Source organism: Ailuropoda melanoleuca, chromosome 13 (assembly GCF_002007445.2).
Source record: "Ailuropoda melanoleuca isolate Jingjing chromosome 13, ASM200744v2, whole genome shotgun sequence".
Classification (NCBI taxonomy): Eukaryota; Metazoa; Chordata; class Mammalia; order Carnivora; family Ursidae; genus Ailuropoda; species Ailuropoda melanoleuca.
In genome coordinates, this window is record NC_048230.1 from 23,676,519 (window position 1) to 23,702,073 (window position 25,555).

Here is a 25,555-nt window from a genome sequence, read left to right on the forward strand (position 1 = left end):
TTTCAGTTTTGTACACATCTATAAGAGAGCCTTTTGAGGGCTCAACTAAATTTTTTTTTTTTAAGTCTCTGGTTATTTGAAGAATTTTCTGGAATTATATTTGTTCTCTTGATGAAAAAAAATAGTGTTTTTGGTACTTCAGCACTTTTTATTTTAACCTAGAGAAGACTATCCAATACAGCTGTCTTTCAGGTCATCTTTCCTATCTGAGTGATGTTTCAACAAACCAAGGAGCATATGTCCATAACCTGATTTCTTACAGGTTTCACTGCTACCTGCTAGTGGAGTTGAAAAGAAATCTGTAATCATAGAATCGAGTACTATTCACTTAAAGAGATGAACTCTCGAGTAATAATCACACAAAGAGGTAAAGGTTTGTTTTTAATTACCATAAGATGGTTCTTCCCGTGGCATCTTTTCCCGCACACCTCATGCCTGCTCTAATCTCCACTTACGGTTGATGACTAGCCTGGCAATAAAATCTTTGTTCTTATCGGAAGAACTGGAAGCATGAACTAAGACATCAAAGGATGGGAAAAATGTGAAATAATGTGTCTATTGTTCACACCATGGAGAGCAGCCTGATAAGCAACCACTTCAACTTCTGGAATGATTAAACCACTTCCTGAATATTGTAATTTACTGCCTGCATTGGGAATCTGATAAAGAAGTTGAGGGATCAGAAAGGCATGAGAGGAGCGCCTGGGTGACACAGCGGTTAAGCGTCTGCCTTCAGCTCGGCCTGATCCCAGTGTTGTGGGATCGAGCCCCACATCAGGCTCCTCCGCTATGAGCCTGCTTCTTCCTCTCCCACTCCCCGCTTGTGTTCCCTCTCTCACTGGCTGTCTCTATCTCTGTCAAATAAATAAATAAAATCTTTAAAAAAAAAAAAAGGCATGAGAAAGAATTATTTTAAAAAGTGTTAAGGATAGATGTTCCATGGTTTCTTAAGGTACAGAGTATTCATCACAAGATATAAACTTTAGTTTCTAAGCAAAGAAATGTCCTTAGTTTATTAGTATTGTGTGTGTGTGGTGTGTGTGTGTGTGTTTAGAAACAGCGGTAAGGTAACTATAATGATGTGTCATGGGGCTTGCTTCCTAGTAGAAGTAAAAATCAGCCTCAAATGAAAGTCAAAGGAGACCGAGGGAATCATTATCAAAAAGCAAAAAAGAGCTACACCAGGTCAATCTTCTAATTTAGGAAAAGATATAGGATAAATTATTTGACCTGTTAGCAGCTCATGTTGTTATGTTATGACTGTTCTAAAGTCAGTTAGAAGTGGACAATCTCCTAGTAATTTTAGGCTATGCATTTTGCCAATACTCCTTTTCTGGTGGTACTATGAGTGCCCATACTGTCACTTAAACATCGATACCAGCAATAACAATATGTGTTTTTGCAAGTTAATCTCCCACTTAAACATTTGAAATCACACTTTATTCCTGATGACAAATGTATTTGGCAAAAAAAACCAAACAAACCTCGAGCGGCTGAACTGAGGAAATTGCAAGTTTGGTTTCAGTGTTATTTTTGTCTATTGATAACTGAATGAAGAACTTGTCAGTTTACTTTTTATTGGTAGCAAGATGATATCATTTATCTACTGCACCCAAAGAATGAATTCGATTTTTTTATGTTCCAAATTTTGGCGGAGGGTAAGATAATAATCTCACAATTATCTAGGATAATATAACAATATGTTTAAAAAATTTTATAGTAGCAGTCATGTCAGTTCAAGTGTATAAGGAGATTCAAAATCTGGGTCAAAAATGTGTTAAGTTAAACCATGCTTCTTTTGTAAACCACTGTGGGGACTTGGATAATTCAAGGAAACTTCACAAAGCCAAATTTCTTTCTCTAAGAGAATGAAACTTAATATCTATTGAGTTAAATACTAAAAATATTCAGTTTATACTAAAATTTTTACTTTTTCCTCTACTTTTCTCCCGCTCCCATATAATCTAATGGGGATACTGTCAACTTGGAATCACCAGTGTTTTGATAAGTAAATGGATTAGGCTCTCCAAAGCATGTACAGGAAAAAGAGTGAGAGAGGGGGAAGAAAAGGCTAAAATCAAGGTATTGTTTTGTATTCTGGTATCTGCCAATTTTTAATCTTTATAATTTAACTGTGGGTGAATTCTTAAAATGAGAGGAAGAAAATGAAACCAGGAGAAAAGCAAGAACTTTGTTTCTGCATGAAAATACAAATACTAAACTCTAGAGAAAAAAATTCCTGCAACCAATGAAATTATAGTTGGACAATTCATCAGGGAAAGGTAGTTAATTTCTGACATTTCAAAAATGTAGGTAAGTGCTTTTGTTACTGAAATATAGTAAAATCTTGTTATCACACTTTACATTTTTTTCCCAAAATTTGCACTCTTCCTCAATCCTATTAAACCTCTGAGTCCCTCTTACCAAACACTTGAGAATTTCCCACAATTTACACCCCACTTCTGTGAGGGATTTCTATATTTTCTTGTGTTCCTTTCCTTCCTCAGCTGCAGAGGTGAGTGAAGTCAAGAGCTTAGGAAAAGAAAGCCAGCCTCTGAGAAGTCCAGTGGGGGTGGGTATGTCTTCAGCAGAAATAAAATGATCAAACCCAAGGAAAAGAAAATGGGAGATCCAAGAGGGCCCCAGCATGATTTCAGCCCCGTGAGACACTATTCATTTCTATTTTAATAGGAAAAGCGGTGGGTAAATGCTAGTCAGAATGAATAGTCCTGGAGCTTTTTGGAATCCATTTACTGGAGGGAAACCCCACTCTCTCAGGGCTGCCCTCACCATGCACGCTGCTTCCAGGTTCCTTGGAGCCCCACTCTTTAAGAAAGGGATGAAAGCTTTAGGAAGAAGTGCAAATTATTTGTGAAGATTGTTCTGGCAGCAGAATGGGTACTTTCTTTCATTTTATATTCTCCCTTATTTGTGACATTTTACTCTAATCTCCAGGAAGTAATAAAAGATGACTTAATTGTATTAAGACAACATATACTTTCCTCTGTTTCTAGACTTTTGTCTTAAAGGAGGAAATGTGTATGTGTGTGTGTATGTATATAGATATCCAGACGTACTTATATATGTATGAATAGGTATATACACATACTTCCTTTAGCTTTTGATATGTTAGTTCATGTAAAACATCAACAAAATATAACATTCTTTGTAATCATATGCCAAAAAGGTGGTAAAAAAATGTGATTTATATCCACACATTCTAAAGCATCATATTGCAGATCTTTATAAAGCATTCTAGGTTACGTCTACACAGCCTAAGCAAAGTGAACAGATACAAGCCATTTAGTGAATTTGAGTCGGCTCTACCTACAAAACAGAATTTTCCCTTGTTTCAAACATCCACATATACAGGTTGACCCCTGATTCTTGGACACTAATGCTCTATTTAGTTGGGTGTTAGGTTTACCAAAATCTGGAGAGGCACAGCTTGTTTTCCAGAGAAATCTCAATACACTCTTGGGTATGCCAGTAATTTTTATATTAATAATGGTGCAAGCAGTTGCTTCTAAAATTCTGTGCAGCTGTGGAATTCTTAGGGTACTGAGGTGATAAAAAGTCCCATGGATGCTAGCTATTCTTTGAGTTTGGAAAAGTCGCACTCTTCCAATTGTTTGTTCAGTGAGGTAGTCTCTAAATGTAAGGCTTTCTGAGTATTTAGGTAGAAAGAGTATTCATGGTCAAATACAAGACCTCCTTATGGAAGTTTGCCTGAGCGTGCACAAGATGGAACAAATTCAAAAAGCTTCTGTCGTCTTCATCATGGTCTCCTGTATGCCACACACAGGAATGGACAGTAGGGGAAAGAAAATGACAGTTAAAATTTTAAATATATGATTTATTTGGAATAAGATGTTCCAATTTTCCCTAATAATAGGTAACAGAAGACTAGTTAGTGATCTTTACTAAGTCAGACATTAACTGCCGAATCAGGGAACTATATAAGAGCACTGAATAAGAAGCCAGAAGAAAAGGATGCTGGTCCATGCTTTACTGCCTCTAACTCTATGACCTTGGGCAAGTCAAGTAATTTCTCTAAGCCTTAATTTTCTCATCTGTAAAATAGGGCTGATTATCATGTTGGCTACCTAATAAAACTATACAATACTATGTGTTGAAACTAAACGATATAGGCATTATTACGATGATTAGGATAGTTGGTAAGTGAGCAAGTGAACATTTTGCTGTGCAAAACTGAAATAAGTTCCTTTCAGAGCAGACTCTTCAACTTTAGGTTTTCCATGAAAATCCATATGAGATTTAAAAAGTATCTAAACCAACAGCTAAATATATCTCGTGGAAAAATAAACAAAAAATGTCTGCTTCTTCTATTCTTGGTTTAGAAATAAAAGTGTACGCGAATTAGCTCTGTTTTAAGTGGAGACTAGAACGCATGCTAGTCACACCTGTGCACCGTCTACACGCACACTCACTCACCGGACATAACTGACTGAAGCATTTCCATTATAACACATGCAAACGCATTTGCCACATTCTGCAGGAAGTTATTTCTTTCCATGGCACTGCTAAAGACTTTACAGACTTTTTGCATCATTTTAACTGCCCAATCCATGCAGTATAGTTCTTTCTCACACACCTGATTTAGATATAAAAAGAGTAACGGTAAAGCTTCATGTGAAGAAAACTGTAGAATTTGAAAATGGTATTGACAATGATGGTTTATGACTTTACATAATTTATTACACATGACATCATCTTGAGTTTATTAGTGAGAAACGCTCTTACATTTAATTCTCCTTTCCTTCCAAAAGGTACAATTTTAGTGGAAAAAAAGTGTAATGTAAATAAAAGCTTTGTCCAAGATTATCACAGCATATTATTAATATAAGAACTAATACTGCAAATGATTATTAAACATATCATAAATAAGACTTCTGCTCATTCATTCAGTTATTATTTATTGAGCAGATGCTAAGAGCTGGAGATACAATGGTTAAGCCATAAAGACAGGGCCTCTATTTTCCAGTAATACAATAAGGGTGACAAACAGGCAATTTTAATAGGCAAGAGAACTATGGTCTTATCAATTCTCCACCTTGAGAGTTGTGGGGAATATTTATCTATTATTTAAAAGATAAAATATTTAGGGACGCCTAGGTGGCTCAGTCGGTTGGGCATCTGCCTTTGGCCTGGGTCATGATCCCAGGACCCTGGGATCGAGCCCTGAGTCTGGGGTCTCTGCTCAGCAGGGAGTCTGCTTCTCCCTCTCTCTCTCCCTCTCCTCCCACCCCCCACCCGCTCGTGCTCTCTCTCCTCTCTTGCGCACTCTCTCAAATAAATAAATAAAATCTTTAAAAAATAAAAGATAAAATATTTAAAGATTACATGTTAATAAAGCTGGCCAAAAGGAAAAAATGTTTCTTTACTAACATTCTAAATGACCAACTTAATTCACGTAGCCAAATAATATACAGCATGAAAATAAACCATATGGGGCGCCTGGGTGGCTCAGTCGTTAAGCGGCTGCCTTCGGCTCAGTTCATGATCCCAGGGTCCTGAGATCAAGCTCCGTGTTGGGCTCCCTGTGCAGTGGGACCCTGCTTCTCCCCCTTCCACTCCCCCTGGTTGTGTTCCCTCTCTCGCTGTCTGTCAAATAAGTAAATAAAATCTTTAAAAAAAAAAAAAAAGAAAAGAAAAGAAAGCATATGGTAGTGTCACATTTAGTTATCAGGTAAAACTGACAGGAAAGATTTGTTGACTATGTATTATGTGTAAGGCACTGTTCCAGGTACTATGAAAGAAGTAAGTCACCTAGCCCTGGATGTCAAAGACCTCTCAATCTCTTCCGGGAGATGATTTACCCCACACATAAAATGGCTTAGGAACACTAGTAGAAAATGAAGATAAAGAGAAGACAAATCTGAGGCCACTTAGAGAAAATTAATGATCCAGCATTGAGATGTTTATCAGAGGCTTTCTAGGATGACTTCCTCTTCATCCTACTTGCCATAGTGCTGCCAAAGTAACCTTCCAAAAACTGAAAACTGATCATGTCTCTCACCTTCCTAAAACTTTTCAGCAGCTCCCTGTTAGAAGATACGCTCAAGCCCCACAGAATGGTTGACAAAGCCCTTCCTTACCCAGCCTCTCCCTTCCTATCTCCCTTCCTCACCTCCTCCTCCTGGGCACTTTCTACTCCAGAAACAATACTGAGCTGCTTACGGTCCTGCGGATATAGCCATGTGGTTCCATCTCTCTCTCTCTCTCTCTCTCTGAGGCAATCTGCTTAATTACTAAAATAAATATTTACATTGAGAATATAGTTAATTTAGTAGCTTTTTCACAGTTTCACATTTTAAGAAGAGACACAGAGGTTTCATTCATGTTTTAAGCAGTTGAGTTGGTAGAGTCTTGTCTCCATTCCATAGGAAATGGATTACATCAACCATTCCTCACAACGGTCACCTGGAAGACTGTTCTAGTGCTTTTGAGGCACTGGTTGGGGTGGCATCTGTGATGGTAGCCAAATCAATGAGATTTCTATGTAACATAAGCAGGTACATGCTTGAATAATTTGCGCACACACACACACACACCCTCATCTCCTGGCAAACTCCTCCTATTCATTTTTAAAAACCTATTTCTACTGGGGCTGGAGAAGCCCTGTCTGTGCTATATCCAGCCAATATTGGCTCCTCTCTGCTACCTCTGTTTGTATCTTTTTGTACATATATTTTTGTACTTATCACACTGAATTTATTGATATATACCTTGATAGATCTTAAACGACCTTAAGCAGCTTTTGGTCGGAGATTTGTTCTACTAATTTCCATAGTCTTGGAATCTCACACAGTGTATAGCCAATAGTAAAACAGTCAATTTGTTTTAAATGAATGAATATTAAATATATTTTAATGTTTTATTTATTATTTATTATTTATTTTTTTTGAGAGAGAGAGAGTGGAGTGGCAGGGCAGAGGGAGAGGGAGAGAGAGAATCTTAAGCAGGCTCTACATCCAGCGCAGACCCTGACGCCGGGCTCAGTCTCACGACCCTGAGATCCTGACCTGAGCCAAAATCAGGAGTCGGACACAACCGACTGAGCCACCCAGGGGCCCCTTTAATGATTTTTTTTTAAAAGATTTTATTTATTTGACAGAGAGAGAGTGAGAGCACAAGCTGGGAGACAGAGGGAGAGGGAGAAGCAGGCTCCCTGCTGAGCAGGGAGCCCAATGCAAGGCTCGATCCCAGGACCCCAGGATCATGACCTGAGCCGAAGGCAGCCTCTTAACTGACTCAGCCACTAAGGCACCCCTAATGTTTTATTTTGAAAAACATTTTAAGTATACAAAAGTAGAGATAATAGAATAATGAGCCTCCAATATCCATTCCCTAGTTTCAGCAATTACCAATCTTGTCTCCTCTCTACTACCATTTACTTTCACATCCTCTCCCTGCTGCCCAAAGATTATTTTGAAGCAAATGATAAAAACTGTTTTTAAATGGAATTTTTAAAAAAGGATATAACTCGGCAGAGCTGTATAATGAAAAATGGACATTAAGTGGGGAGAGGTTAATATAGGGAATGATTCCAAATATGATATTATATTATATATATTTAAAAATTTTAAGGTATACCTAAAATGTTTAAATACTTCTTTCAAAACGTTTTGAACATATTTCAGTTCCTTCAGGGCAGCTCCCTAGGTCAACTATAATGTTAAACAACTTGCTAGAGAAAAACTTGTTTTTTACTTACCAAAGCCAAAAAGACTATCAGCTTTGCCAATTCAATGGCCCGTCCATTCACAGCTTTACTAGCCATGAAAGTGAAACAGATGTTGCTCCCACTTAGGATTAGGAGACGTGCAACATTCTCTAGAAGCCACTCACGGGGAACCACTTTTATTAGAGGAAGAACAGTTATTTAGTGAGAAATTACATAGTAGCTCTAGTAAACATCATTAAATACACGCAACATTATATTACCTTATTGGAAATACAACTAGAGCCAAGGGAAAAGCACAGAAAAAGTGCTTTAGTTTTGCAATTACTGCATTCAACCAGAGACAGAGATTATTGCCAAGTTATAGTGGCTTTTACAAATGTCCTAGCAATACAGTCAAAGCATTTCTCCCACACATAGATCAAAAGGCAAGATGGTCTAATTCTGTGTAAGGAAAGAAATCCTATAAACTTTAGCATCTAAAGAATTCCTCAGGAACAGAAAAAACTGTTTTCCTTCCGTGCCAACAGGAGAGGGCCTTCTTCTTATGCAACCTAGGGGCTGTGAGAATTTGCAATGGGAGTAACTGAGCTAATTACATTATGAAACTTTCAAATAATAATAATAATAAATATATATTTATCGGCAACTGGAGGAAAGGAAGGTGATTATATGCATTCTCTTCAAACATAATGCCAAACTCTTTAAATATTTTAGAACATTTAGTGATTTAGAATAGGCAATTCATTTGTCACCTGTAGAATATCCTTACAACAATTTTATAACTGTATTCTAAGAATACATTTCTACTACTCTGTGTGGCAAATACGTATTTTTACCTGATAGTTCATCTACAAGACTGATAACACCATCTGCTGTCCACTCTTTGGTGCCTGTGTCATACAGTAATTTAATAGCATCAGCCAAACCTCTCAGACTGGATTCATCTGTAGGTCCTTCTATCATTTTCTGCCAAACCACCTGTCCTGGATAATTGAAACAGAAACTAGGCTATGACAGAATAGTTGGCTTTGTGATAAAGACTTCATGGATTGTTTAAAAAGGAAATTGGATTGCATTATAGAATCCCATTGCTGGGGGCGCCTGGGTGGCACAGCGGTTAAGCGTCTGCCTTCGGCTCAGGGCGTGATCCCGGCGTTATGGGATCGAGCCCCACATCAGGCTCCTCCGCTATGAGCCTGCTTCTTCCTCTCCCACTCCCCCTGCTTCTGTTCCCTCTCTCGCTGGCTGTCTCTATCTCTGTCAAATAAATAAATAAAATCTTAAAAAAAAAAAAAAAGAATCCCATTGCTTATATATGCTACTTTCATAATGAAAAGTCAATTTTGATAACAGTATAAGTATGAATGTCTCTGACTGATGTGATGAAGTTTAGCAACAATTGCTATGTGAGATAAAGAAAAAGTAGTTTCGCCAAGCAGAATAGTGCTTCTAGTTCAAAGATAATACTACCCCTGTAACAAAAATTATAATAGGGGTGCCTGGGTGGCTCAGTCTGTTAAGTGGCTGCCTTCGTTTGGGTCAGGTCATGATCAGACTCTCTGCTCAGTGGGGAGCCTCCTTCTCCCTCTCCCTCTCCCCCTGCTTGTGCTTTCTCTCTGTCAAATAAATAAACAAAATCTTTTAAAAAATTATAATAAGGGGCACCTGGGTAGCTCAGTCATTAAGTGTCTGCCTTCAGCTCGGGGCGTGATCCCAGGGTTCTGGGATCGAGCCCCACGTCGGGCTCTTCCTCTGGGAGCCTGCTTCTTCCTCTCCCACTCCCCCTGCTTGTGTTCCCTCTTTCGCTAGCTGTCTCTCTGTTTCTCAAATAAATAAATAAAATCTTTAAAAAAATTATAATAAACAATTAATGTAATCTTACTAAAATCATATGAAATCTACTGATATCCTTCCAAAAAGAGAGCACGCTATATTTGAGTATCTTCCAAACATTAAATATATCAAAACACAGTAATCCAGTCAATTTTTGAATCTTTACCTATGACCAATTCTCTTTGTAAATTACACACAACAAAATTTAATCCCAGATCGGCTTCCTGCTGCTACTTTAAACTGGTTACCTCCTGACATAGGCAATGTGAACCAAAGAACTGCATGCTAATTTTAACATTAACCTAAGCAAAACTTAATTAGAAAGGCAAAAAAATGCAAATCATCATATTATGCACCCAAAATTAAGTAAAACATCAATTTCAACTACTACTATGGTTTACAGACACTATTCCCTTCCAGCAGCAAACATAATCTTGAGGTAAGGTAATGTTTAGAAATGAAAAGTAGTGATTTTTAGGTATACCAGAGATGATGGGAATATATTTGGTAATGGCCTGCAGTCTTGGAGCTTAAGTTATGCATAAGCTAATGTAGGGTACCTCTATGAAATCATGAAACACAGTTTAGTCATTAGGAATGAGGAAACTGAGCAGGTACAAAAAGAAAGGTATGCTTCCGAAAGTAGCAGTAATTAACGTTTTGTAACATACATCCCTAAAAAATGGATGCTCACCATCTTGAGGAGATATGGGTCCGAAGATGATATACAATAATCTTGCCTGATTCACCATTGGCCATGGTTTTAATATACGTGTCAACCAAAAAGCAGAATCACTTCGATGTGTCCAGTGATCAAGCAGGACATTCCTACAGAACAGTCTGATCCTTAACTCCAGTTTTCGGGCACTTCCTAAAAGACAAAAGAATTGTAAAGCATCTTCCTAGAAAGGCTGATGCGCATATTGGATGTGCACACAGAGGATTTGGTCAGTGATAGACATCCGTAATATACTTTGTACCGAAAGTTTTATTTCATTTTTCTCTGTAAAAATTTTAGATTATCAAGGGACTATTCTTTAAATAATTTTATTGAGATGTACTTTACATATCATACATTTCTGTGGTTTGAGTATATCCACAGATAGGTACAGCCAGCACCAAGTCAATTTGAGAACATTTTCATCACCTCAAAAAGAAATCCTGTTCTTTTAGCTATCACTCCCCATCCCTCCATTCTTTACCACCCCTAGACTTAAGCAACCAAGAATCTACCCTCTGTCTCTAAAGATTTCCTTTTTCTGGACTTCATACGAATGAAATCATATAGCATGTGGTCTTTTGTGACTGGCTTTTTTGACTTAGCACTATTTCAAGTTTCATCCATGTTATGGCATCTACCAGTACTTTCTTCATTTTCATGGCCAAATAATATTCCATTGCATAGATAAACCTCATTTTGTTTATCCGTTCACCCGCTGAGGGACATTTGGGTTGTATACACCTTTTGACTATCATAAATAATGCTGCTATTAACATTTGTGCGCCAGTTTCTGTGTGGACATATGTTTTCATTTCTCTTGCAGATATACCTAGGAGTGGAATTTCTGGGTCATATAGTAACTCTAAGTTTAGTCATTTGAGGAACTGCCAGACTGCTTTCCAAAGCGGCTACACCATCTTACATCCTGACCAGCAATGTACAAAGGTTCCAATTTCTCCATATTCTCACCAATGCTTGTTACCTGACTTTTTTATTCTAGTTGTCCTAGTGGGTATGAAGTGGTATCTTGGGTTTGTTTGTTTAAACAGACTTATTGAAATATATATAATTCACATACCAAATAATTCACTCATTTAAAGTGTATAATTCAATAGTTTACAATCTATAATATTATTGGGGTGTCTGGCTGGCTCCTTTGGAAGAGGATGCCACTCTTAAAGTTGAAGTTGTGGGTTCATGCCCCATGTTAGGTGTGAGATTACTCAAATAAATAAACTTTAAAAAATCTATTATAGTATTAATTTTTATTTATTTATTTATATTTTTTTAATAAAGATTTTATTTATTTATTCGACAGAGATAGAGACAGCCAGCAAGAGAGGGAACACAAGCAGGGGGAGTGGGAGAGGAAGAAGCAGGCTCACAGCAGAGGAGCCTGATGTGGGGCTCGATCCTGTAATGCCGGGATCACGCCCTGAGCTGAAGGCAGACGCTTAACCGTTGTGCCACCCAGGCGCCCCTATAGTATTAATTTTTAAAACTTGTGGTAAAAATATATTTATTTATATTTTATACATACATATATATATATATGTATAACACAAAGTTTGCCATCTTAACCATTTTTAAAGTGTACAGTACAGTGGCATCACTTACATTCACAATGCTGTTCAACCATCACAACTATTTATTTCCAAAACTCTTTATCACTTCAAACAGAAACTGTATAACCATTAAGCAATAACTCCCCATTTCCTTTTGCCCCCAGTTCCTGATATCCTCAACTCTGCTTTCTGTTTTTATGAATTTGCCTGTTTGAGGTACCTCAGTTAAGTGGAATCACAATATTTGTCCTTTTGTGTCTGACTTATTTCACTTAGCATGTTTTCCAAGTTCATCCATTTTAGCATGCATCAAAACTTCATTCCTTTTTATGGCTGAAAAATATTCCATTGTGTGAAGAGACCACATTTTGTTTATCCGTTCCTCTGTTGATGAACACTTGGGTTCTTCCTACTTTTTGGCTATTGCGAATAACGCTGTGGTGAACATTGCCATATAAGTATCTTTCCAAGTCCCAGCTCTCAGTTCCCTTAGGAAATCCTAGGAGTGGAATTGCTTGGCCATATGATAATTCTATGTTTAGCTTTTGGAGAAATGGTCAAATTGTTTTCCATAGTGGTGGCACCATTTTACATTTTTATACCATTTATGTTCTACTTACTTGTAGATAAGACAAGAGTAAATAGAAAGTCCACCAACAATCTAAGGCCATATGAAGTAAGTACACCCTGATGTATTAAGCCAAGTAACACAGGATTAGGAAAGGCTTTACAGAGGAAGTCTGTAAGGAGAGATGATACTTTAGGAGAAAAAAAAAAGAGAGAGAGAGCGAAAGAATGAATAAAAGATATGAGGTAGAAATGTGTAAGAGATGTGTGAGACAGTGAGGAAAGTGACAAAGACAAACAGATACAGAGAATAGTGGGGAGTAAATTTAAAAAAGTAGATTGGGATTAGAATGTGAAGGCCGGTATAAACAGTTCGGATTTTATTTTGATGATGTCGGGGAGCCAATAAAAGTTTTTGATCCAGGCAAGGACACGATAAATTAATTTTGTTATTGTTTCCTTGGGTTTCTAATCTGCCTTTTTCATCTGTAACTTATTTCAAAATGAAATATCTCAAGCTGTCAGAAAAGCAGGGATGCTACAGCAAATACTATGTACCGGTCACTTAGCTTTGTCAAAGCTTTACTTTTTGCTATGTTTGCTTCAGTTATCTATCTATCTATCTATCTGTCTATCTATCTATCTATCTATCTATCTATCTATCTATCTATCTATCTATCTATCTATCTTTAAGATTTTTATTTATTTATTTGTCAGAGAGAAAGAGAGCCCCAAGCAGGGGGAACGGCAGGCAGAGCAGGCAGCGGGAGAAGCAGACTGCCCGCTGAGCAAGGAGCCGGGTGTGGGACTCTATCCCAGGACCCTGGGATCATGAGCTGAGCCGAAGGCAGACGCTTAACCGACCGAACCACCCAGACACCCCTGCTTCAGATTTTTAAAAAATAAATAAAACATAGGTACGGTTAACAGCTTCTTGTGTATCACTCCCCATCCTCTCCCCCTTCATCCTCAGAGGTAATCACCATCCTGAGTTTGGGTTTTGGCCCTTTTGTACTAGTCAGGGTTCTCCGGAAAAACAGAATAAACATGATATGTATATATACATGGAGGAGAATTTATTTTGAGGAATTAGCTCACGGGATTGTGAAGGTCTGGCAACCCAAAATCTGCAGGTTATGCCGGTAGACTAGAGACCAGAGAAGTTTCAGTTCAAGTCTAAAGGCAGTCTTCTGGTAGAATTTGTTCTTGCTTGGGAGGTCAGCCTTTTTTAAGGCCTTCAAGTGATTGATGAGACCTACCCACATTATGGAGGGTAATCTGCTTTACTTAAAGTCTACTGATTTAAATGTTAATCTCATCTAAGAAATAACTTCAGAGAAACATCTAGAATAATGTTTGACCAAATATCTGGGTACTGTGGCCCAGCCAAGTTGACATATAAACTTAACTATCACATCTCCCAACTATGTTTTTATATTTTTTAATATATGTATGTTATCATAAAGAATACATAGAATTATTTTACATGTATCTAATCTGTATATAAATTGTATCATATTGAAAATATCCTTTGGTTACTTTTTTCTCAACTTACATTTTGAGATTTAGCCACATTAACACATGTGGGTTTAGTTCATTTACTTTAACTACAATGGTTTTAACTGTATAGATACTTAATTCATTTATCCATTCTCCTGACGATGGGCATTTAGATGGTTTGCGGTTTTTCATGGTTACACGCTGTAATGTTCATTCTTATACAGGTCTCCTTACGCACACTGTGGGAGTATCTCAGGGTGAAACTGCTAGATTATAGGATTTTAAAAATATGAAATATTTCATATATATATATAAAGGTTTAAAGAACACTATAATGAACACTTTCCAGTCTTAATTAATAAAATATTATTAATATAGTTGAGCCTTCTGAATACTTCTTTCTCTAATCATATGCCATATTTGCCTCACACTCTAATTCAGTATTTATCATCCCTTTACATTTCTTTGTCCTTTTACTACATATGGATGTCATGATTTTCTTTTAAATATACTTTTGAGTTCTGCTTTTTTTTTCTACTTTAATATCTGTATAATATTATCTGTGAATTATAGATTTTTTACCTGGTTTGCTGCAGACAATAGTCTGCATCTTGCGGGAGAGATTAGTCAGCTCACATAAGAAGTTATATACACGATGGCACTCGAGTTCATCCCAACCTGCTGTTAAGGTCTGAGAATAATAAAATAAAGGAAACATTGCAGATATTCAGACCATCAAATCAAAATGTAAGTCATTGCTAGCTTATGAGCATAACTGCTGTAGCACATGATTGAGGTAATGTGCAATTTTTATCCATTATGGAATGTTCAAATTAATAAGAGAATTTACATAAACAAATCCTAAAATGCTCCAAAATCCAGTTTCTTTTCTGGTTGTAAAGGGAGGAGTATCCTTTCAGAGAACTCTCGAATGGTACTGAATCCTGAGCTCTGACTGTATGGGTAAAGCAACAAAGGCCAAAATCCTAGAACACAACATTTGATATCTGACTCACCACCATACTGTGGTTTAGTTTTCAACAGAATCCCTTTGACTTCCTCTAGTTATCATTTATGATATTGCTTACAAATGATAATGATCTCATTTTAATGTGACAATTATGAGTATTTATTAATGACATTCTGATGTGAATGAGAAAAAATTTTTGTTAGGACAAAGTTTAATAATTATCTTTGAGCCAACCAGAATGTACAGTTAAACATATATGAAAAGGAAATTCAAATGGTATGCCACTAAAGTTAGATTTTGAAAAGGTTGATTAATCATATAAATTTTTCTTAAAACAGTTGAACTGGATTTTAGTAGTTTAAGAATTAATCTCATTCTCTGTGGAAGGACATAGAAGAAATTGTTAATGGTTACTTCTATTAACGGCAACTTGGTGGTGCCTTGATGGAAGACTTACTTTTAACTTGTTTGTACCTTTTGAATTTTATATAAATGTATGTGTTTCTATTACCTGTCCTTCCTCCCCCAAAATCAAAAATCTGTCTTAGAAGAGGGATGGTAGGAGGGCCTAGGCTACTGGAATCTGGGCATGCAGATGGTGGCTGGCAGGCTGGCATATAGAGCAATATTGTTGTAAACTTTGTAAGGTTAAGTTTTAAATAAGTTATTACAGTTGATCCTTGAACAAGATAGGGGTTGGGGCGCTGACACCCCCCCACACCCCCCCACAGTCAAAAATCTGCATATAGCTTTTGGCTTACCCAAAACTTAACTATTAATACCCTACTGTTGACTGCAAGCCTTTCAATAACATAGTCAATTGACATATATTTTGTATGTTATATGTATTGTCTACTGTACGCTTACAATAAAGTGAGAGAAAAGAAAATGCTTTAATAAAATCATAAAAAAAGAAAATCATAAGGATGAGGTAATACATTTACAGTACTGTACTGTATTTATTGAAAAAATCTATGTATAAGTGGACCTGGACAGTTCAAACCCATGTTCTTCAAGGGTAAACTGTACATTTAAACTGCTTAGAACAATGTAATAGATTAATATGTATCATTAATATTGAATAACATTAAACAATAGTATTATCTTCTTTGTTTATAATAAAAGATTAGTCAAAAACTTTAAAAAATCATGTAGTTGATTTCTTTATCAGTGTAATTGAGATATAATTGACATGTAATATTGTGTAACTTAAAGGTGTACAATGTAGTGATTTTCTATATGTATATATTGCAAAACACTTACCACAATAAAGTTAGTTAACACATCTATCATCTCCCAAAGTTACGATTTTTCTTCACTTCTAAAATCACATTTTAAATAACTAGGCCAAAACTAAAAATTCACTACACACACACACACATACACATGCACACACCGCACCCCACAAGATTTCTAGTCTTTACAATTGGCTGGATATTTCAAGAATATTGGTATAGAGCAAATAAATGTTAAATGTTCTTCCTGTTGAGAAACTCAAGAAAAAAATCTGAGGTGGCAAACACACTATTAGATTAACACTTCCTCAAATCTTTGTAATTTTATTTTGTTCTCTTTTAGATTACTATTATTTTTATTAACTTATGGAAAGGTAGACTACATGCTCTACTTGTTAACACTTCAAAAAACATGCCTTTTCCTCTTTCATTAAAAAAAAAAACGTACCTGTAAAAACATGCCATAACATGGTAATCCTACACACTGGATAGGAGCTGCACAGCCATTGAATTTAAAACAGGAAACCTGTAAAGAGAACAACTATTAATTCCTCTTTTTCAATGGAACTGTACAATGATTGGACATTCAAATTTAATGGATATATGCAGGAATTTTTCAGTATTAATTGAAAATAAATGCTAAATAACTAATTAGCATTGTGTTACATAGGTGAGATCACAAAGAAGTATAAAACAGAATCTCTGTCTTCAAGAAGTTCATAATTTATTTAGAAGAATAAAGTACATGCACGTGAAATTATTTTGATAATTCAGGTTAGAATATACATAAATGTTAAAATGACTAAATATACATTATATCAGACACTGTGAAAGCAAAAACAAGATAAATTTGGGAATGAACAAAACAGCTTCTGAAGCATGTGAAAGAAGCATTGTCTTAAAGTAGGATTCAAATATAAGGAATGGAGAAGATAGGAAAGATAGGTGAGGGAAACAATAAGGACAAAATTGTATAGTGCTAGGAATAAAAAACTTTATGTGGGAAGAAAGATATGACATGCTTAACTGGGCTCAATGTAGTAGGGAGTAAGGTTGCATTGTCAGGAAGAGCCCTAAAAAAAAAATACCAGCTATGGACTTTGGATCTTATCTTGCTGAAACTGAGTAGCCATTGAAAGATTTTTAAGTGAGAAAATTAACTCAATGGAAGGGATTCTTGAGGAATAACCTTGATTCAGCATACAGAATGTCTTGGGAAGTAAAGAAATAGATGGCAGAAAGATCATCTGAGAAGCTGCTGTAATAACATAGACCTGAACTCAGTGCAAATAATGACGTGAAAAAAAGCTAATGCATCAGAAACAGTTTGCATACCACTGAGTGCAGAAATGAACCATCAGTGCTGGATGTATGTTTGAGTTTATATATAGTGAAACTCCAATCTTATACAGAAATTATGCTGAAATACATGGATACACATTTAGGTCATAAATTATCATAAAAGTTTTGTTATTTTATTTTAAAAACTTTTTTTTTTTAAAGATTTTATTTATTTATTCGGCAGAGATAGAGACAGCCAGCGAGAGAGGGAACACAAGCAGGGGGGAGTGGGAGAGGAAGAGGCAGGCTCATAGCAGAGGCCTGATGTGGGGCTCGATCCCATAACGCCGGGATTACGCCCTGAGCCGAAGGCAGACGCTTAACCGCTGTGCCACCCAGGCGCCCCTATTTTAAAAACTTTTTAAAAGATTTACTTATTTATTTTAGAGAGAGTTATGTGTGCATGGGGACCTAGGGGCAGAAGGAGAGGGAGAGAGAATCTCAAGCAGACTCCCTGTTAAGTGCTGAGCCTGATACAGGGCTCAATCCCATGACCCTGAGATCACGACCTGAGGTGAAACCAAGAGTCGGACGCTTAACCAACTGAGCCACCCAGGCACCCCCAAAAGTTTTGTTATTTTAATATTAAAAATACTTTCCTATATTTTCATACATTTATAAACAGTAAGATTAAAATTCAGAAATTATTTCACTTTAATAAAATATCGAAATCACCACTTTAAAACAGTCTCAAGATTCTCATGTAGGATAAAAATACTTTTATACTCTGATAAATCTAATAAACTTGAATGATATTCTTAGTTATACATAAAAATTGTTTTATGATAAGTAAAAGACTACTACATTTTGGTATTTTATAATCTCTGGGTACTTGGTATAGTATTAGATTATCAGCAATCAATTATTAGTACTAATTCATGAAATTCTACTAATTGAAGATGGATCTAAAATAAATATAAGACACTAATAACAAATATCTTTACTAGAAATCAAGATTGTGAACCAATTGAGAAGTGTTATCTTACTTCTGCCAGTATCTTGTGAATGTACTTCAGTCTTTCCCTTGTGGGTAGCAGCAACGTACATCTTTTAAATAGCAAGCCTGAGAACATAAAGAGACGCACGAAAAAAATGACGACAATACAATTAATGTAAGAGTACCTATAAAGCACAGCATAACATTTCCTTGAAAGTCAAGTATGGTAAATCACAGTGGACTGTGAGCTGATACAGTTCTGAAGAGGAAGTCTGGGAGTAAGGGTACCAAACACAATATATGGTGCTTACCAAGTAACTGTGATGTCCACTAAGTGGTATAAAATCTTACAAGGATGATGAAATTGGTATTATAAGACAGATATAGAAAGTATTAAGATTAAAAAAGATACAACAGACACAAAGATACACTAACACAATTGTATCTTTATTCTATAGAAAACAGATTCCAATATTTCTTGAAATTAACCTCATGTTCACAAAGGAAAATGCTTTAAGAGTTATTAATGTCAAACATGGAAAGAATGAGAAAAGAGATTTTGTATTCCTTTCTCCATATAAAAATTTTTTAAAATCATAAGTACTTAAAATTTCAGAGGTTAGAAGTTATTTTCGCTCACGGAAAGTATCCAGTTTGGATGAAATATCCATTTCTCCCTTCAAAGATATCCTTTTATGGGGCATACATGTTAAGAATGTATAGAATTTTGTGTTCAGATATTTTAAAAAAGAAAAAAAAGCCTTCAGTTTCCCAGTGAGATATGTAACTTGAACTACAGTGACAGAAGTGTATGATTTATTCCCTCTAACTTTATGTGTTCTGTTTTCCTAAAATGGCAATACATTATTAACATTCCTATAAGGACAATGTTGTCCTTATACTAAAAATAAGATATACGGTAGGAAAATAAATACCTGAATATCATGAATTTCTCCATTTTTATCTTCTCTGCATTTAAACATATATGAGAGCTGCTTTATATAATTCTGTAGAATCTATGGGAATCCAATTTATTTTTAGAAGTTGCTATGTTTGGACAACACATGACCAGAACTGAGTTTGAAATATAAACCCTCCTTATTTTTGTACATAAAAAGACATTTTCAGTGTTTGGTTTTTAAGCTGAGTTCCTTTCCTTTCATGTTTTGGCATCCAGTCCCATGGCAGATCATAGCTGGGGAAGTGTAAGCTATAATTGCATGCTGGTTGCTTTTTCTAATGTAAAACTCCTATTTTTAAGGATTGCAATTTACCATAAAAACCAATACTGGCTGACTTATTTATTTTTTTAACACAGGTGCTCTGCTATACCCTTTAGAGACCAACTTTTAAAATTTCTTCCCACTAAAATAGAGTCAGATGTAATGTTCTTTTCACACTGGCCATCTGCTCTGTCTTGTATGAAGAAGCAAATTAAAATTTATAATCTTCAGAGCACAGAATTCTGAAAATGTTATTTTAATGTCTGAAAACAAGAACAGATCAGATAGGAATGGCAACATGGGAAGATGGTAAGTACATCAAACATTTACCTAAAGAATCAGTCATAAGTCAGGCGTCTGCACCAAAACTAAATGGAAGGCTGAAATCATTACATGAATAAAACTGTTTTTAAAAACTGGCTATTAAGATCAATACATATTTGTATTTTTCACTGAATTATCCATATAATTATCTTAATGCTTTTTTGCCTCTTTAAGCAACTGAGTCTTGGTCAGGGAGAAAAAAAAATTCTTTCAGATCAAAACCAAAAAATAAGCTCTTTTACTGTACCACTTATTCTGCAACTAAGGATGTTTGAAAAAAGATATTTACAATGACATAGCAAAAAGTCATTGCTATATTCTGTTACAGGCTTTACTAAGTCTAATCACAAATACTGAAACTAATAACACTGTAATCAGATTATATACCTTTCATTTAATCTTATTAAATATACTTATCAAATATACTTTTATGTATTTACACATGTATATAGTCTTATTTTATTATCTTAAAGCTAGGCATCCTTGGGCTACTAAAAGATAATAATCATTTATCTTAACTATTATGTCTTTATTTAAAAATTGAAAACACCTTAATTTTTGGTTTTATTGCCATCCTTTGGTTAATTATAAGGTAGTTTCATAATCCAACTGGTATCACTAGTCAAGTCAAAATTAGAATTTTATTTCCACACAGAATAAGAATTTTATTTCAGCACATCAATGAATAGGGTGAAAGACAGATGATTATAAACCAAGGGAAGAGATTATATGGAATTTCCTTTAATAAGGTTAATTTATTATAGCATAATGATTTATTAGGAAATGTGTGGAGTACTTAAAAAAAACACATTGTGTTTCTAATAAGAGAATAAGTGATCTTCCACAATAATATGTTTACATTTCTTTTCTATTTTCAGGACTAGATTATGGTTAATAGAGAAAAGAAGTTTAGACATAAAACTCATTAGATCCACAGGAAGTAAAGCATAGAAAATACATCAATTTCACTGGTAAATCACCTAGACAATAAGCAAAGGTAACATTGTATGCACATGAAATCACAAGGACTGATACTTTAAAGTGCATTCTCTCATCTTTAAAGAAAAGTATAAGGGACTATTATGGGAAAGTCCTCACACTGAAGAATAAAAGCATCATAGAAATAGGCATATTTTAAGAAATATCCCACAGGCCTTACAGAATTGTTTAATAAAATCCCCTTAATTAAGTGTAGTTCTTTACTTGTTACAATTCTCATTACATAAATTACCTAGAGATCTGTAATGTTCCAGTATGGCAGAGTCTTGTCTCTTGCTAGGCAGCTCAAGGTTATGAAAATCCTGTAGTAAAAGTCTTTTGCTTCCTGAAGAGGTTGAGATGTAATTAATAATGTGCTGGCTGACTGTTTTGGACACCATGCTTAGCATGCTGATATCCTTCACTACCAAAAGAAATATATATACATGTATATATATAAATAGCCTAATTACAAGAACATCATTATTAGTACAATCTATTAGCTTATAAGTTAGTTCATTTTTGATAAGACTAAATAATAAAATATATTCAAAAGTGGGGAAAAGGGGGAAAATCTTAAAATTGTTTTAAATCTCCTGCTCAATGAATTGGAAATACTTAGGGATGTAACAGTCAAGTTATCATGTTGTTATAATTAGAGACATGCTTTAAATAGTTTGAATGTCATACTTTCTTCATTGTACCCCTTACCTAACAATGACAAAACTTTAGAAAATAAACATAATGTAAATACCATTAACATTCTAGCAGGGCCTAAGATAACAAACTAGTTCTCGTGGGGGAAAAAAAAAATCGAGTGTCTATATAGCCTACTCACAGTTTCCAGGCCTCACCTGACAAATATCTTAAGATTATTTGGAATATTTCCAATGGCAAGGCTTTAAAATTTCCAAGCGTTGATAAGGGCTGAGAATCTGAGCCAAGGGTGTTGGAAAAATAGCTGCTGGATCGACGATTACTACGTCTATATTTCTGGTTGGGAATCAGAGTGAAACTGGTATTTACTCTAGATGCCATCCTTTTTCTTATCTCATGAATTTATCCTGGTTAGAAAATTAAAATACAAAAGACAAAGAAAGGAAATTATAGCAACAGAGAGCTGTTTTTTAAAATAGGTAAGTTGATACTTTGATGGGCAATAGCTGTCTATCTATTTACAAAACTTTTTTTTAAGTGATCTCTACCCCTCATCATGGGGCTCAAACTTACGACCCCAAGATCAAGAGTCACATGCTCTAGTGACTCAGTCAACCAGGCGCCCCTCTATTTACAAAACTTTTAATATAATGTCCAATTTATGGAGTTCCCACCAATAAGAGTGTATTTATTCATTTCACATGATACAAAATGTTTAAAAGTCTTTTCCCTCTTAGCCAAATATTCTAGATAAATAATTTTAGTAGAATAAGAGACATGTATTTGGATGAGATATAGTCTAAGAAAATAGGCAAAATCTTTAAAAAGTAAAAGATTTGACACAAAAAAACAATACAACAAATTGAAAACATTCAATATCTGTCAATTAGTATGATGCTTTTACAACCTTTACATTCTGAAAAAAAATCAAAATATCAATGTAGCTTTAAAATTTTGTAGTAAAGTTTTTCTATTTCTTTAAAACTGAGTACTGACATTTTCTTTGCTGGAAACAGTAAAAATAAAGAGATAAATAGAAATTCTAAGTTTAGAGCATTTAAAATTTACTAGTTCTAACAGATTAAGAAGATTACATTACTATTACCAGTTATGGGCTGTATAACACAAATAAACACTGAAATTAAAGTCTTGTAAAATTAATAAGACTAGAATAAATAAATGAACAATGATTTTCTTCCTAATTCCACTTTTGGTTACTTCTAAGTCTTAAGAAGGGGCTATACAACTTGATTTCGAAATGAACATTCCTTAGACAGAACTTATTAAAATCACTGATAATTTACTTACACCAAAAAATAATTCTTAAAAAAAATATTCATAATAGGTAGTGACTTTGTGTCACTATGGCTCCAATTCAGAAAACATTGTCTTTTGTGTATATACATGTACACGTACATAACTACAACTCCAATCTAAGGCTCCCTGTTTCTGAAGTTACAACTAAGACATTTCATCAAAGAGTTACAAACACATCTGACACAAATGCATTTTCTCCTTTTGTCACAAACTTGCTAAAATCACATTGGTGCTTATTCATCTAAAAGGTTACATATCAACTTAAAATCAGTTATACATTCAAAAACATGGCCAAGAAATTTAGTTCCTAAATGTGAAAAACACACTGTGAACCTCCTTTAAAACCATACCATAGCACTTTGCTTTAGCATTCCACCAGCACTTAAATTAGAAGCTATTTTAAAATAATCAATAAAATTACACAAGTAACATATTGCACTGTCAAAAAGTTTACAAAATGCAGCAAAACAAACAAAAAACCATTAAATTCACTTATAAACACTTCGGTTTAGATCATTAGAGAACTCTCTCTCTCTCTCTGACCACATATAACTATATATAGAATATATATAACTATATATAGAATATATATATTCTAACAAAAAAGATCACTGTTCATACTATTTTGTAATCTGCTTTTTTCAACTGTAATGGTAATTAAAACTAGTTTTTTTCCATGCCAATGGATACTTCTACAAGTATATGTATTTTAAAGGCTGCATTTAAATCCACCAAATGGAAGAATGATTTATTTAATCCATGAGGTTGTTTTTAACTTTTCACGGTAGGCACTTTAAAGCATTTTCATTGTAATAAAACGATAAATCTGGCGTAGGATTTGTCCTGTCTCTGAGGAACGTGTGACGTGAGACTCGGGTGGGGCCTATGGGCTCTTCAGAGACTCACTGACACCTGGGACCCAGGGGACTTCAGCCTGTCAACCACTGAGTGTGTATATTTAAACCTCTGAGGATTAAAACGCAACGGACCCATTCTTTGAACACTGAGGTCTCCTCTCAAAATTTCTTATTTTCCTCACTCAGACCTGGAGGCTTTGGTGGGGAATGCCGGCTTTTCTGAAAATCCTGACGGTGTAATCCCCAGCTATTCCCGGGTTTCTCCCGCCCCCCCCCCCAAGAGAATGAGAATCACTGACCAAAATAATAGTAATAAAATGTTTCCATGTCTCCGTTCCACCCCACTCGTTGACGGTGAAAGGCTTTGAGGGCCTTCTCGGCTGAACTTTCCCCCCCCTTTCAGAGAAAACCGTCCAACAGCAATTTACCGCGATTTCTATTTTGTTTTAACCTAAGAAAATCCTTAGAAGAGACCCACCACATCTGCTCGGGTATTGGCGCCAAACACCTCCAAGAGAGGTAAATTTGGGAGGCCATAAAGCAGAAACTGGCCGATATAAGAATCAAACCACATGGTGATGCATTTTTTACCCCCTTCAGTCCATAAAAAGATAAAACTATCTCAAGAAAGTACTGGGGAAAAAAATGTCTTTTTACCACAGATTTTGACAGTTTTCCGATTAAGAAATCACAGGCAAATGGGATTTAGTTGTTCTGCCCCACCATCCTCAAATTTCTTAATGTAAAAAAGAAAATATCTCCTCAAGGTTTTCCCGCCGGGTAGAGGCCGGGTCCAGCTCCGGTCGGCTGCCAAGCGGCGTTCCCGCCTCCCAGGCGCCCCCGTGGCTTCAAGAATATTTTAGAATCCTCCCAGGAGCCCCAGCGGGAAGGAAGCCCCGCCCCCTCATGAATAGCAAGACACCGCCCCCCGGCTCCCATAGTGCCCTCCTCCCTCATGAATATTTTAGAACCCTTTCAGGAACCCCCTCCGGAAGGAGACCCCGCCTTCTCATGAATAGTAAGAGCCTCGGCACCCATAGTGCCCTCCTACACCATGAATAATTAACGACAGTGAGGTCCTCGGAGCCCAAGCCGAGGCTAAAGCTTCGACCCTTTGCTCCAAGCTGAAGACAGGAAGGGGTGGAGCCGTTAGAGTCTGGGGGAGGGGAGGTGCAAAGGAAGAGCCCCAACCTGGCGCGCCAGGCATCTGCTGCAAACCACTTCCTTTCTCTTCAACCGAGTTTTCAGCCCAATTTTTGTTCCCCCTGCCCCCACCCCAGTAGGGTAAGTTACAAGAGCTTTCATCAAAACTTGATGGAGGAAACCTCCGAACATTCCTTTTTAAACCTATCTGGGTGCCTAGAATCAGACGAGGATTTGTGCCTCCAGCCTCCCAAGATGGAGTCCAAGAGAGAGCTTAACTAGCTTGGCCCTTTTCCCTTGAAGATGAAGTTCTCATTCATTTATTCATTCATTCAGTAGCTATTTATTAAAGCCTGCTCTGGGCCAGCTACTGGAGTAGGCCCTAAGGATACAACAGACAACAAGACACATATATTTTCCTGCCTTAATGGGAGCTTATTAGTCTAATGGGAAAGATAGCATAAACAGTGTTATGGAGGGCATAAGGCAACAGAAAATAAGATGGTATTGGGGGGTGCCTACTTTAAATGGACTGATCGGGAAGGTCCCTTTAAGGAGGTTACACTTAATTTGAGAACTAGTGGAGGAGAAGGAACCAGTTAGGGAAAAGGCTTGGGGCAAAGGGAACAGCAGGAAAGATTTTGGTACATTGTAGGAATTTGTAAGGCTTGCTTGGCTG

The 25,555-nt window shown here is 36.0% G+C and overlaps 1 protein-coding gene across 4 annotated transcripts; it reads right to left on the bottom strand.

Annotated features, from left to right (window-relative positions):
• Positions 1–804: 804 nt before the first annotated feature.
• On the bottom strand, positions 805–24,566 carry FBXO47 (F-box protein 47). 4 transcript variants are annotated; one of them, XM_034641319.1, is made up of 11 exons: positions 24,391–24,566; positions 21,757–21,966; positions 21,156–21,248; positions 18,427–18,503; positions 16,548–16,625; positions 14,477–14,585; positions 10,236–10,412; positions 8,545–8,691; positions 7,739–7,881; positions 4,456–4,615; positions 805–3,788 (listed from the first exon to the last, which is right to left on the bottom strand). In XM_034641319.1, exons 2-11 carry the CDS (start codon positions 21,938–21,940, stop codon positions 3,676–3,678), a joined length of 1,281 nt encoding a protein of 426 aa, XP_034497210.1. In that variant the 5' UTR covers positions 21,941–21,966; positions 24,391–24,566; the 3' UTR covers positions 805–3,675. The 4 variants fall into 4 exon arrangements, with proteins under 4 accessions (XP_034497210.1, XP_002916849.1, XP_034497208.1 ...); XM_002916803.4 differs by having other exon boundaries at positions 21,156–21,326; XM_034641317.1 differs by lacking the exon at positions 24,391–24,566 and adding an exon at positions 24,033–24,374 and having other exon boundaries at positions 21,156–21,326.
• Positions 24,567–25,555: the final 989 nt, after the last annotated feature.